Source organism: Anabrus simplex, chromosome 1 (assembly GCF_040414725.1).
Source record: "Anabrus simplex isolate iqAnaSimp1 chromosome 1, ASM4041472v1, whole genome shotgun sequence".
NCBI lineage: Eukaryota > Metazoa > Arthropoda > Insecta > Orthoptera > Tettigoniidae > Anabrus > Anabrus simplex.
This window is the reverse complement of record NC_090265.1, coordinates 644,920,394-644,934,191: the sequence shown is the minus strand read 5'-3', so window position 1 is coordinate 644,934,191 and position 13,798 is coordinate 644,920,394. Positions and strand designations below refer to the sequence as shown.

At 37.4% G+C, this 13,798-nt stretch overlaps 1 protein-coding gene across 2 annotated transcripts in view; it reads right to left on the bottom strand.

The window, feature by feature from the left end:
* Nucleotides 1-650: 650 nt before the first annotated feature.
* The window catches only part of scaf6 (SR-related CTD associated factor 6), a 172,624-nt gene continuing 159,476 nt past the window's right edge, over nucleotides 651-13,798 (bottom strand). For both annotated transcript variants that reach the window (XM_067135755.2, XM_067135757.2), the window contains exons 16-17: nucleotides 8,194-8,369; nucleotides 651-2,077 (exon numbers count right to left, since the gene is read on the bottom strand). In XM_067135755.2, the coding sequence (XP_066991856.1) occupies nucleotides 8,241-8,369 (129 nt within the window). In that variant the 3' untranslated portion in view covers nucleotides 651-2,077; nucleotides 8,194-8,240. The remainder of the gene's footprint in view (nucleotides 2,078-8,193; nucleotides 8,370-13,798) is intronic.

Sequence of the window (13,798 nt, the reverse complement as noted above, 5' to 3'; positions counted from 1 at the left end):
AAAAAAAGATTCCAAATAGGTCTTAGCACCAAAGTTGGTTGTTCCATGGGTTGAGTTAGTTCTGAGCTTCATACAATGTGTAAATGTGTTACATATTATAATTTTTACCCTCTATCGTAAGAATAAAATGACAAATGTTCTCAGAAAGCGAGCTGAAAAATTAGCATATGTAACACACTTGATTCCAAAATCTCTTGTATCTGCAGAAAAATTATATTATCCTTAGAAAAACATGTCACAAAAGATTCCATACATGTCCATTACCTTTTCTGAAAAATAAAAAGAGCCTGATGAGCCTTGGCCTACCAAGCGACTGCTGCTCAGCCCAAAGGTTAGCACATTATTATGTGGTGATAAGTGGATAGCGCAACAAATCCTCTCGGCCATTATTCTTGGTTTACTAGACTGGAGCCGATATATAATTTGTCACATAGCTCCTCATTCCCCACACAGGTTGAGTGGACCCAACCCTCAGATCCAGGTATAAATCTTTGACCTGGCTGGAAATCGAACCTGGGCCATCTGGTAAGAGGCAGGCTAGCTATCCCTAGACTGTGGACTGGTTAAGTTCTACATATGAAAGTAAAATTGAATGATAATGTTTCAGATAGGTTAACATTAAATATTTAAAAAAAATTAGGAACATCAACTTCAACAAAGTTTACTGTAATTTGGCAACTTTTCTTTAGTACCTGTGGCATTCCCAGATTATGACATGCTTCTCTTATATGGTAATAATACATAACAATGCTAACTACAAGAAAAAAAAAAAAAAAAAAAACCGTTGGAGAACCTTCCTGGCAAACAACTCATTACCATTGAATGATACCATAAGAGTGCATGGTTCTTGCAGTAACCTCATAAAGAAACAGAAGGCACAGAAATTGTAGAAGAGGACAATAAACAGATTAAAACAAGTTCAGTTTCAGTGACCACGTTAATCTCATCCCTTCTGAGCGATTATTTGAGTTAAGAGGAAGCTATTTTCTGAGACTCCGTGAGACAGGTCAATTATTTGAAAACTCTGACCAATACTGGTAGTAGTGTTCAGCAGAAAGTATGCATACCCACTCGTCTTTTTTATGGAACTCAGAGATGTACAAAACAACCACTGCTATATTACAAGAGCGACCTCCACAGACCACATAGCATCTGTAATACAGGATTCTCATTGCTGAAACAATCTTGATATATGCCAGCACCACGACTTAAATCCATAGTACCATAATGAATGATGGAATGGTATTCCTCAGAATGGCATTCATCATCTCAATGATCGTTTTGTTTCTCTACCCTTTTGTTGCATTTCTTGGTATAGAGTCAGGGATGAGGAGAGATGAATTTACCTAGGGCATGTTTTTATGGCTGGATGCCCTTCCTGACACCAACCTCAGTTGAGGAGCTGATGGAGATGAAATGAATGATTCATCTCTCAATGAATGTATCCATACAAAATTGTACATCTGCGACAGTTACTTGAGTATGTCTTACCACATACTGACACAGAGTTTAAGAATTTTTTAGGGATCTCGTTAAGGAAAATAGAGCTATCACCACTGAATCTGATTAATAATGTGCAATATCTGGTCATGATTCACGGTCAGTAATTCCAATCAAAGGTCCTTCAAAGTTTTCTACTGCTTTGAAACCATCTTGGGCTTTATAACCATTCAAATGTTCATTCACCATCCTTCCACAACTGATTTAATGGAACGGTAATGCTTCACTATAACCATTTAACAATATGTGGACATTCAATAGAATTATTTGCTGGATAAAGATGTAACACAAGGTCTTAGTATCAACGTCTGTTGGTTTCCTTCTATCACTGATACACACAAAGGTTCGGTGCAAGTCTCCTATTTCAGTCTAATAACAGTCTAACAATTGAAGAATATATACAATTCTGTAATCATTATAAAAACAGGAACAGCATGACATAAAGCCTTAAAAACATTCAATATAAATAATTTATAAGTCTCTCTGAACTGCAGTATTCCCATTTCTGAACACCATTAGAAAGAAGATAGTTTAAAACAAATCTTCTTAAAGTTAATAGCAGCTATGCTCTTGGAACCTGAAAAAGAAAAAAAAGGGCACAACATTAAATTAAATGAACATTCCATCAATATCAGTATATCAGTTTCAACAAGCACAAATAACTGCTAGTGGCTGTATGTCGAACCGACACAGATAGGTCTTATGGCGATGATGGGATAGGAAAGGCCTAGGAGTTGGAAAGAAGCGGCTGTGGCCTTAATTAAGATACAGCCCCAGCATTTGACTGGTGTGAAAATGGGAAACGACGGAAAACCATCTTCAGGGCTGCTGTCAGTGGGATTCAAACCCACTATCTCCTGGATGCAAGTTCACAGCCACGCGCTCCAAACTGCATGACTAACTCGCCCGGTGCACAAATAACTGAAGATTGTAAAATGTGCCATGTTACATCCCCTCAATTAATGAGAAACAAGCTGCAATTAATTACAACTTGTGCGCATATTTTATCATGAGTGGCTATTTTGTGTATGATATCCAGCATTCAGATACCTTTTCTGGGTCACAGCACAAGATATTGCGTCTTGCGGGAACTGCCACAGCAGTTACAATGCAATATATTGCACGTCAAACTTCCAAGTGTCATATCTTTGCTTCTCAACGTTTTTGAGGAATGATTCAAAAACATGCGCTATCTGCCATCTATTGGCAAGTTGGGAAGTTCTGTAAACTCAAGTTTTGTATGTGAATGTGTACAGCTTTTGGGAATCAACTGCTAGCTGACGAATATGGCCGCTCACAGTCATAATGAATTAGTACTAGATACTGAGAAAGTGTTTAAAATTTTGACAAATGATGTAAGTGAGGATTCTGATTTTCCCCATATGGATGAAGAGGTTTATGATGACTCCCTTCCAGTTCAGAGGAACTGAACTGCAATAAAATGTTACTTTTATAAGCCCTAATAATAATGCAAAAGGACTCCATATCTTTTAATACGATGTTACTTTTATAGGTTTCAGTTGAAAAAAGTTTTCTCTTGAGTTTTTGACACCTTTTCATGCTCATCTCCAGAAACAGTAAATACAGCTTTCACTGTACATACAAAAAGTAAAATGTATGTGTGTGTAAAGTGGCTCCAAATCCCTGCTAGGAAGTTTTTAATTGGATATTCAATAGTATGTTTTTCCGTTTAACATATTCTCTTTCCTCCTCTTCTGCAAAAACGTCTGAACAAGGTTTTACTGTATAACCCTTTCGGACCGTGTACACACAATTGTGCGGGTTCGTATTTTATTTATGTCCGAGCTTATTTGACGTTTTCTTGGTGCTAGACCGGACTGCAGTGCTTGTGCGGGACACGTAGCATGTACTTCAGCTGTTTTTATTTAGTACTTGACCACCAGGGGGAAGGAAGAAGAGTTTAAAAATACAGTTCATTAGCAATATGGCGGGAAGCAGAAATGCCTTAAGTAAGTATTTATTTATTGCATTCATATTAATCTAGAAGCTTCTACTGAATATTAGAATATAATCTATGAAGTGTGTAGATTGTGTAGCAAACGTAAATTGTGAACTTTCAACATCGTACGTAATACCATGAGGTTTTGAATGTTGATACGCACAAATGTGCGGGCTAGGTTTCCTTACAGCCAATGCATGCAGGAGTGCTGGGTGCTGTCAGGAAAAGGACCGAGAAAGAAAAACTCGTACTCTACATGAGAAATGTAATGTATAAGATTTTAACTGTTTAAAATTGTTCCACACTGTAAAATAGAACATTTGATCATGTACATGTGCATATTCACATGTACTGAGATGAATTTTTTATTTTTTTTATTTTTTGCAAGTAGTGAATGAAGTCCTGACACGCACAATTGTGTGGGTTCTGTTTTTCAGCCGATAGTTCTTATTTTGTAAAATAAACTGTAAAAACATGTATTTGAGAGCATTTTAGTAAGTTTTTGACGTTTTGACACCTCCAGATTTCATTCAGGTCTGACGACAAGCTGCTGCTGCCAAAAGGGCAATGTAGAAAATGTAACGTTTACTTGTGTTTGAATGAAGATTGAATTGTTTTAAATTATTCCCCACTGGAAAATAGAACATTTGATCATGTACATATTATGACCTTCCAATGACGTGCAATTACATGTCAGGGAGTCATTGGAGGTCATAAGCATGATAAATGCATGTGGACGGCATGGTGGTAAAATAACTGTTGATGTGCGGCGAATTTATATATTCGTAAGATATGAGCCGACACAACTCGCGAATTGATAGTAGATCTTATGGATGAGAATCGATAGATCAAGCTCGGAACCCCGTGGTACACATCGGACCGCGTGTAAAACCGTGTAGTCACAAGCGGGTATCAATAAATACTTGCAGTAACAGTTGAGAAGAAAATCGGCCAGACATCACATCTAGTATAACAGACATTAAGGAGGCCATGGACTGAGCCGGAATTATGCATTTAATTATCTAACAGGCGTGTGGCGTGACGTATTTTAAGTGGAAAGAACAAACAATAGTAGCGTGTGTTCCTTTGTGGATCTCTGTGATAACGTTCCTCAATGTCAAAACCAGATGTAAAGAAATCAGGATCGTAGTTATGTAGCTTATGGAAAGCAGCCTCGTTTTTTATTGAAACAATGAAGTTGGAATTTGTTTTAAAATGTCAATTCTTGTATGGTACAAAAAAGGATCGTGAAGCAATAGAGAGCTCAGCCCGTATATCCGAATTAAAGCTCATAAAATTGAAGAAGTTGAGGCCTAAATACGTTAACAAACTAAGTATAGCATTGAGCGATATAAAATTTACACAGGCCAGTATTAATCTATAACAGTGGATTTAAAAAATATGTACGAATTCGATCTAACCATTCTGTTCAAGTTTCAGGTTGAACTCAAGATGTTGCCTATATTTGTGAATAAGGAAGTTCATATAGAAGAGATGTCCGAGTAAACTGGTAGGATCCTGGTGGATCCGCACTCTGCCGAGATGAATGAGATGGCTGAAGAAATAACCTGACGACCAATACCCATGGAAAAACGAAGAAGTCAGATGAGTAGTCGAACCTTGCCCTTCTTGTTTACTTGTAGATGCTTATAGTAGAAGTAGATTTTTTTTTTTAATGTCACACAGGTGATATAAAATGAAATGACTTGAATGTTCTAACGTGCTAACGGTGTTGGTAACGTCATGTAATGCTACTGCGTATATTAGAATATCGTTTTCCGTTGGTGAATACTAGGGTTAGGCGATCTTTCCTGCGTTGTTTTCGGTGTTTGTGGAACAGTTATAAGGCGTGTGTGATCTTGAATGCCACAGGTAAGTTTTGATGTGCTGATGTGTGAAATATTTGAAGTGGTGATCTTATAATAATGTATAATTCCGCGGAGTGTTGTGATATGTTTGGTGGATCGACTCAGTGATGGTCGTATGAATAATAGTGAAGCTCTTCAAAGATATTTAGCTCATTTATGTAGGGAATGATGATTTCTCATTATGTGGTGGACATTGTGTAGCGTAAAATATGTAGGGTCATCTAAAGGTATAGTTAACGGTATAAGCAGAGAAAGATTTATTGAGTGGTGAATTGCGGTAGTAATTTAATTCTTTGAGATGGCCAATGGTTAGGATAATAGTATTGAGAGGTATTTCCGCCGCGTATATTTGAGTTTATTAGATGAGCGTGTTTCGTAGCGTTGTTTGAATGCTTTTCGAAGAGTTTGGTTAGGCATGCGAGCTGACATGAGTTTAATTTGGTATCACATGGGTAGCGGAATGTATTTACGAATATACGAGTAGGATCTTCGACAAGCTACTCGAACGACTATTTGATTGTGAGATTATTGTCACCTGTACTGTAGATCAGCTTGTAGTATTGCTAGATGTAGTAAGTTAGCGCTGTAGGTGTATTTTCAGCAGGATGGAATGGAGCCGATGCAACGCAGATCGTCTGGCACTTGATAGTTTGCTTATTTATGTCAGTAGATAGTACCTTTTCAGGTGCAGCCACATGACGCCGTTGGTTGGACGGAGACATGCAGTTAATTGATCATGGAGCACTGATATTATTATGTATTTGATGGATTTTCGGTGTTTATCATGCGCTGTTAGAAAATTCAAGTTATTACTCAGTTAGTTAGGTAATTATAATGAAGTAATAAGAGAAGTAGAGCAGGGAGGACAGGTTCGTCTAGTAATACGTCGGAAATGAACAAACAAGATGATCGATTTGTGACTGAAATTGCTGATTTTCCATTATATCAATTTATATTTATTTAAATGAAACTGTGTTGCGTAATGATGTGATTTTAACTTAATGACTGACAATTATTTTTCAAGATGGACTTGATTCTTAATACGGTGCGATTGTGATGCACAAAGTTAATATTTTTTTACGTTGCATATTCAGTTGTTCAGTTGTAGCCAGTTAATTTCATTTTATTAAAATTATTATACTTCCAATTTCTCATTGCAAATATTCATTTATGCCTAGTTTTAGTGAGCTTATTATCTTGAATCTGATGTTAGATTATTATCGGACTAAGTATTGATAGGATGTGACCTCTTCCTTTCCGAAGGGCCATGCCCTGAGTGGAAGATCATGTAAACCCCTGAATACTAGTCGAGCGAAATTATAAAATTTATTATCATCTCCGTGTTAGGCGTCCCATGAACGGTCACAATATGTATATTCACATGCATTGAGGTAATTTTTCTTTTTTGTAAGTACAGTAAAACCTCGTTAATTCGAAGTCGTTGGGACTAAAAAATCGGACTTCGAATTACGTGATTTTGAATTAACCGCCAATTCGCAATTCAGAAGTACCAACCCTCGCTGCGTTACAAAATATTCTAAGGCCCGTTACTGCTTGCAGTTAATCTTGATTCACAGTTTATACCTTAACTAAGGTTAAGTTATGAGTAGGTTCCCACCTTCCAATACTTATCAATTTCTATATAATAGGCTTATTAATTACATATGTAATTATTAATTACACTGGCACTTTCTCCTTTAAAACCATATGATCGTTTGGGCTCGCATTAAAATAAAGTAATGCAGTTTCATCGGCAATGACAATATTGTTCGGTGCCTACGAATTTATTATATGAGCCACATTTTTTTTTTCGTCAACTGTCGGCATCGCCAGTGTTTGCGGATTCTGTTTTCCCGCACACTGCCCGTTGCGTGATATTACGGCGTTCCTTAAAAGTTTGAATACAAAAGAATTCCCATTTCATTCAACTTAGTAATCATGAAGCGCACTGCAGATCCACCGAAGTGAGTGTAAATGCAGAAAGCTACGGTACCACTCCACGTTCCGGAACACGCGTTCTATTATGACGCGAATAAATTTCGAGTTGAAATTACTCTGTAATATACTCATCATCATCATCAGTTTTCCACTCCAGTTGCCCGGGTGTGGTTTACGAGCACTCTCCACTTCTGTCTGTCCATGTAATATACTACTGTTTTAAAATGTAAAGGCAGTTTCGAATTAAAAGTCTAAATTTCAGTAATGGGGCCGACAGTGTACTTTAAATTACGAATTATCCGTATTTCGAATTAAACAATTTAAATAACATGCAAACTGTATCTCATGTTTCCGGGAATGAGACCTTCTTCGAATTAGGCGGGATTTTGAATTAACCGATTTCGAATTATCAAGGTTCTACTGTAGTGAAGTAAGTCCTGACATGCACAATTGTGCGGGTGCTTTTTTTCAGATGTTAATTTTTATTTTGTAGAATAAACTAAAAATATATGTATTTAAGAGCATTTTAGTCAGTTTTTGACATACAAACAAAAATTCACACCGCCAGTTTTCTTTCAGGTCTGAAAGGGATATGACAATGCTCAATGTGCTTTGGGAATTCTCTATTTCTAAGATGTCATCAAATGGAGAGTGGCCATAAATAACACATCTTAAAATTCAACTAAATTACAGAAGAATACACATCTAAAATGATATTCTATAAGAATTTAATTGTATAAAGTCCACCTGTTCAATACACGTTTGCCACTTAAATATTCAAAGTCAATACGGAACCGGAATTAAGCTCATTACTTGTAAGAAGAATAAACACTCAAAGATATTACTTAAACAGAAACAAATGACATATATGTACAAGACATGATATTTTTAAAAATCTCGTTCTTTACTACTTATTAATATACCAACCCGTTTCAAGAAAACGCCATGAATCAGGTCTATGTAGATGCAAACTGCTATAACCTTTCCTCTGCTCTTGCCTTCATTCGATTTATAAATGCCTGTCCTTTGCTCTTACGGAAGTTTTCATAAGGATCATTAAGATTAATTCCCACTCCTTTGTACATGTCCAGTCGATCCCGAACCTGCAAAGGACATAACAATCCATTACAACTAATAAATTTTCAAGTGGATAGCAATCTGCAAGTAAGTAATAAACTATTTATACATATACAACTAGTTCAGAGAAAGATCATGCACAATAGAGTTTTTAAGCATATTCAGTACCATTTCTGCAAACAAAACAACAGTGAATTGAAAAGTATCAAACTATTTAATTTAAAAAACCCCAGAATATTCTCTACCATTCTTAAATGCTACAAGAGGAACAAACAATCAGGATTGGCTTAACTCTTTCACTGCCATAGTCAGACTGCCTTGCTTTCTCCACAGTATTATAAAAACTCACGTACATGAACAAGAAATACAGAGATAGAAAATTAATTTTCTTCAATTGTCATTCAAAAAAATTAATTCGAAGAAGTCCAGCTCCATAAAATTGTTGGGAATATCTACTTTCAAATCTGCTTGCCCAGTAAATTGTAGTTTATTGGGGATAGGAACAGAATCTACAAATTACAGGCAATTTACAGTAGGCTGAAGTCCCATCACCACCACCTGTTGCTGGTAAAACAATATCGAGAATACCATTGCTGTCTTCATCACAATTGATATTTTTGTCATCACTAGGTTCAAGTGAACCTTCACCTACACTAAACAGATCATTATCGTGATACAATTCTCTTTTAATATAATTTGGCAAGGAACACAAAACACGGTGCGATGAGGAAGCCATAGTGTAAACAAACAGTGATTACTGTCATTCTTTTGTCTCTAGTTTGGCCAGGCAAGGAGGATGAATCTGTGGCTTTGTTCTAAAAGGGCCAATGTCAAAAAACCTGTTTTTGAGCTATGAGCATTTGAAGCTTTGCTTATAGTTTTCCAATTATTTTTTTTCAACAACTAACTTTAAATAACTTTATACTTTCTTTGTGGAAGTCACCTTAATAAACGCTCATTTTTTGTATCGTCTTCTTGAAAAATTGCCAGGTCTCTAATCTAACATTATTGGCAAGGGCTTCTTTAATTAAACGTTAACTGTTCGTTTAGTACTTAACAGAGACATTGGCCCTTTTAACATGTTGAAAGCCAGGATAAAACGGGTTTATATCAGTTAATATCTCAATTTTGATAAAAAATGACATTGGCCCTTTTAGAACCAAGCCACAGAAATAAATAAAGCAGCACTACTGCAAAGAAAATATCTTCCTGATTCCAATGACGTGCAACAGATCGCGATGTGTTCTTTTTCGGTTACAATCAAAGAAAAACTGCACAAGCCTGAGTACGTATTCGAGCTGACACCATGCGGTAATAATGGGGAGCCTGAAGGAGTTAAAAGATAGGATTGGTAAAAGCTGTAGAAATATAAGAAGTAGCAGTAGAAATAAGAAAGGCACGCATACTCTTAATACTGCAGTGGGTATAGTGACTCAAAAGAGTGCATGGGGGGGGGGGGAAGCTTCACTTTTTACTTTTACGGAGGCAGAATTCAGTCCCGCATGAGTTCTTTTAATAATAATACAGTGCCAGTGTGCCAGTAAATCTACTGACATGAGGATGATGTATTTGAGCACCTTCAAATACTACCGGACTGAACCAGGATCGAACCTGCCAAGCTGGGATCAGAAGGCCAGCGCCTCAACTGTCTGAGCCACTCAGCCTGGCTTAGTACATTCTTATAGGCTGATTTCTTATGTTCCGCATAATGTTTAACTGAACATTAAAAAAAAAAAAAAAAAAAAAACCATTAAGGAACAAAAGACCAGGTACATCGGGCACATAATGAGAGGTGAATGATAAGAACTTCTCCAACTCATCATCTAGGGGAAAACTGAAGGGCAATGATCTGAGGGGAGATAGAGAAATTTCTGGCTTTAAGACTTGCGCCACTGGTATGGACAAACTATTGAATTCCTTTGAGCTGCTGTTTCGCGAGTAATCATAATTAATTGGGTCGCCAACCTTCATAGGGAGACAGCATCAGAAGAATAAGAATAAGTAGAAGAATAAGAAGAAGAACCTGCCGTTATAAGATAAGGCATCACATGTCACGAAAGATAATAACATACAGTTTCAACTGAGCAATGCAGATAAAACTGACAAGAAACATGACGATAAGGCAGACTCACACAAGTTGAAGCGAAGGGTAATAACACATCCATTGCTTTTCTTGATAAATTGGGATATTCATTCTGAATCTGCACCCAAAAATTTTCAAGAGACTTCAACTTAAATTCATTCTGAAGTATTCTGTCACTTGAGAATTCTATTAGCTCCTCCTGTTCTACCGTTGACAAGTGGGTTGTTACGCTGGTATCGAACAGACTGCAAATCCAGTTATACTCAGCTGAAGGTTCTGGAAATTTATCCTTGAAATGTTGACGAAGATTTTCAAGGTGTGCCACAGCAATTCCACTCATTTTACCAAAATCTAACTCATTTTCCTCCACGAATTCATTCAGACAAGAAAACATCTCACAGTTACCTTTGTCCATCTGGGTTTCCCAAAGTTCAAGTTTTCTCTTAAACGCAAACACTTTCTCACTTAGAAAGACAATGTTACTATTTCGTCCTTGAAGTGGCACGTTACGATCATTCAGTTTCTCAAATACGTCATCCAGGTAGCGCAGTATTGGAAGCCATTTATCATCCAGAAACAAAAGCTGCGAGTGTAGGATTGGTGTCCAATAGAAAAAGACAAAGTTCACTCTTCAGCTCCACAACGCGACGAAGGACTTGACCACAAGACAACCAACATACCCCCGTGTGCAATAGAAGCGAATCATGTGTGGATCCCATCTCCTCGCAAAACTGGAAAATAGCCTACTGTTCAAAGCTCTTGCTTTTACAAATTTTACAACACTGACTGCATCCTTCAGCACTTTATTGACTTCTGGGTGTAATACTTTCGAAGCCAATGACTCCCTGAGTATCATGCATGATGCATGTGTGAATTTTATGGAATTAGTAACAGCACTCACTCTTGCTCTGAACACCTTTTTAGTACCAATAAATGCTGCCGCCCCATCGGTACATATATCATAAAATAGAATAGAAAAAATAGAAAATAAATAAAATAGAAAATCCTCCTGTATTTAATTTTCATGACAGTAACATACAAAAATAAGAAGCTGGGCACTATTTACGATATCAATACTGTCGTCAAGTTACAGGGCAAATTTGGGACCATTATGAAGACGTGGTAGCAATTGATGTTTTCACGGCTACAGGAAGAGGTAATTTCTCACCAATGATATGTGGTGATTTGGATTTTGCAATTAAATAGGATATCTTGAAGGATGATCTTAGCGCTTTTTTAGGAACATGTTCTTTCCAAGGAATCTGACATTTCCTTTTAGATGTTGCTCATGACGCTCAAAAAATTCTATAGGTTTACTTACACAATCTGTATGTTTTGTCTGCAAATGTCTCTTAAGTTCAACAGGCTTCAAACTGTCATTAGCTAAAATCTTCAAAGAACGCACTGAGGTCATTCCTGATTGTTCAAAATAATGCTGGTAAAGCCTAAAGTCAGATAATCGTCTTGATATTTATGCACTTTGCTTCTGGGTGTAGAATTAATGTTGTTGGTGGAGCAGAAGTAGAATCAGAAGAACAATATACTTTGATTATATTCGAATCTTGTTCTTTATTAGGACGGAATATTTTCGAAAAAGGGCACGCACCCGATAAATCACTTCCATGGGGTCTCTTTTTACCACTGCTAATAAACCACTTATCCATGCATATGGCGATACTTGTAATAGTTTATTGTAAAGTGGGTTAATCAATTCCACTAAACACGCACTAGAATGCACATGTTCACTCACTGTCTTTGAACTGACTGCAAAGGCCTAACTGAAATCGAGTCGACAATGGCAGAAACAGAAGAATCTATTATTGTAACAAAGTGGCGGTCACAATGTCAAGCGGCTTATTGTCATTATTGGTTGTTAAGTGTTTGGTAAGGTGATACCGCTGCGGGTGGCGGGTGAAAGGGTGCTGTGCGGGAAATGTTACTTGCACGTTTTCTCGGAATACATGGTGGGCAGGATCTATTGGTCAGTTCTTGAGAAATAAGACAGCAATAGTACGAGAATATTAGTCTTGAATGGCGGTGGAAGAGCTTCCTGCCTATACAGATACCCAGAGAACCAGTCGTGATGTAAACATAAGCATGTGCTTGGGTTAACGTTTATTGGTTAGTGCTGCCGCGGGACACCTACGCGGAGACATGAAACTAGTTCGTTAGCCACATCATGGCTAATGCGATCCTAGATGCAAAATGTCCGAAATATAATTCCTGAAATAATTTGTCAGAGAAATGTACAAAAAATGATTTGTATTCAATGTTATTTAATATAAACAAGCATTTCAAATTGAAGAGCACCAGGGATGCATGCGCTCATGCTTGACCCGCCATTTTGTTAAGCTGTGAGCTTGGGAAGCAAGCAGTAAGTGAGTGACTGAGACATTACTTGTTCTTGTGCAATGTGGATCACCGAGTTGAGTTCGTTAAGCATCGCAAAGGGAAAACTTTGAAAAGTGACGAGAAGGCAATTGCATTGAATGTGTTTCATAAATTTTGTAAGAAATACCCGACTTTAGCTTTAAAGGATTTGCGAAGCTGACATCCGAGTTCAGTTGTGTTTCGGAGTGGAGCATTATAATCACGCGCAGCGAACGACTGCACAAAGGATTGGTAAGAACACCTGGGAAATCGAAGAAGCGCCGACTTGGAAGGCGTTTGTCCTTTATCATATTCTGATTAGGTAAAGTACTGTACATTTTATTGTTTTAATATTGCCTTTTCTATGCTATAAGTTCCTCGCTAGAATTTTATTTGATTAGAATATTAAATGTGTGTTTTACTTACATGCGCTGTTATGATTGATTTATTACGTATTTACGTTTCGGCCATAAATTCAAATCTACCTTTCTTTTCTGAAATGTTAAATATCGAGATGCCATTTATCATTCATTGTTGTTTATTTCTTGCAGACAGTGAGTATAATTTGTGCCGTAATCCACATCACAATTGCGTGTCAACTACATGTTGACGTCGGTGGTATCCGGCAACAGTCTATGTAGAGCTAATCCTGATGTAATCGTCGCAATCAAGCGAAGTAACGACAGTTTCAAGACTGCCCACGTGGTTCCTGCCATGTGTCCGGGAGTAGCCCAGTGATTCTCCAATCAGCGTGTAGACCGCGGATGGATACAAACGGATACACATTTTTCTTTGTTTACATCAGGTTCGGTTCTCTTGGTGACGGGAGAATAGGTCAATGGATGTGAGAATCTGAGGATAGCAATATTTGTTACAGAACATTAAATATAAATATTTCAATCAGAGCCGGCACCCCCCTTTATCACTCTCTGCCCCACCCCCACTTTGAGGACTACTGCCTTAACCGATTAGACTACGAAGTCAACATACATGATACTTGCT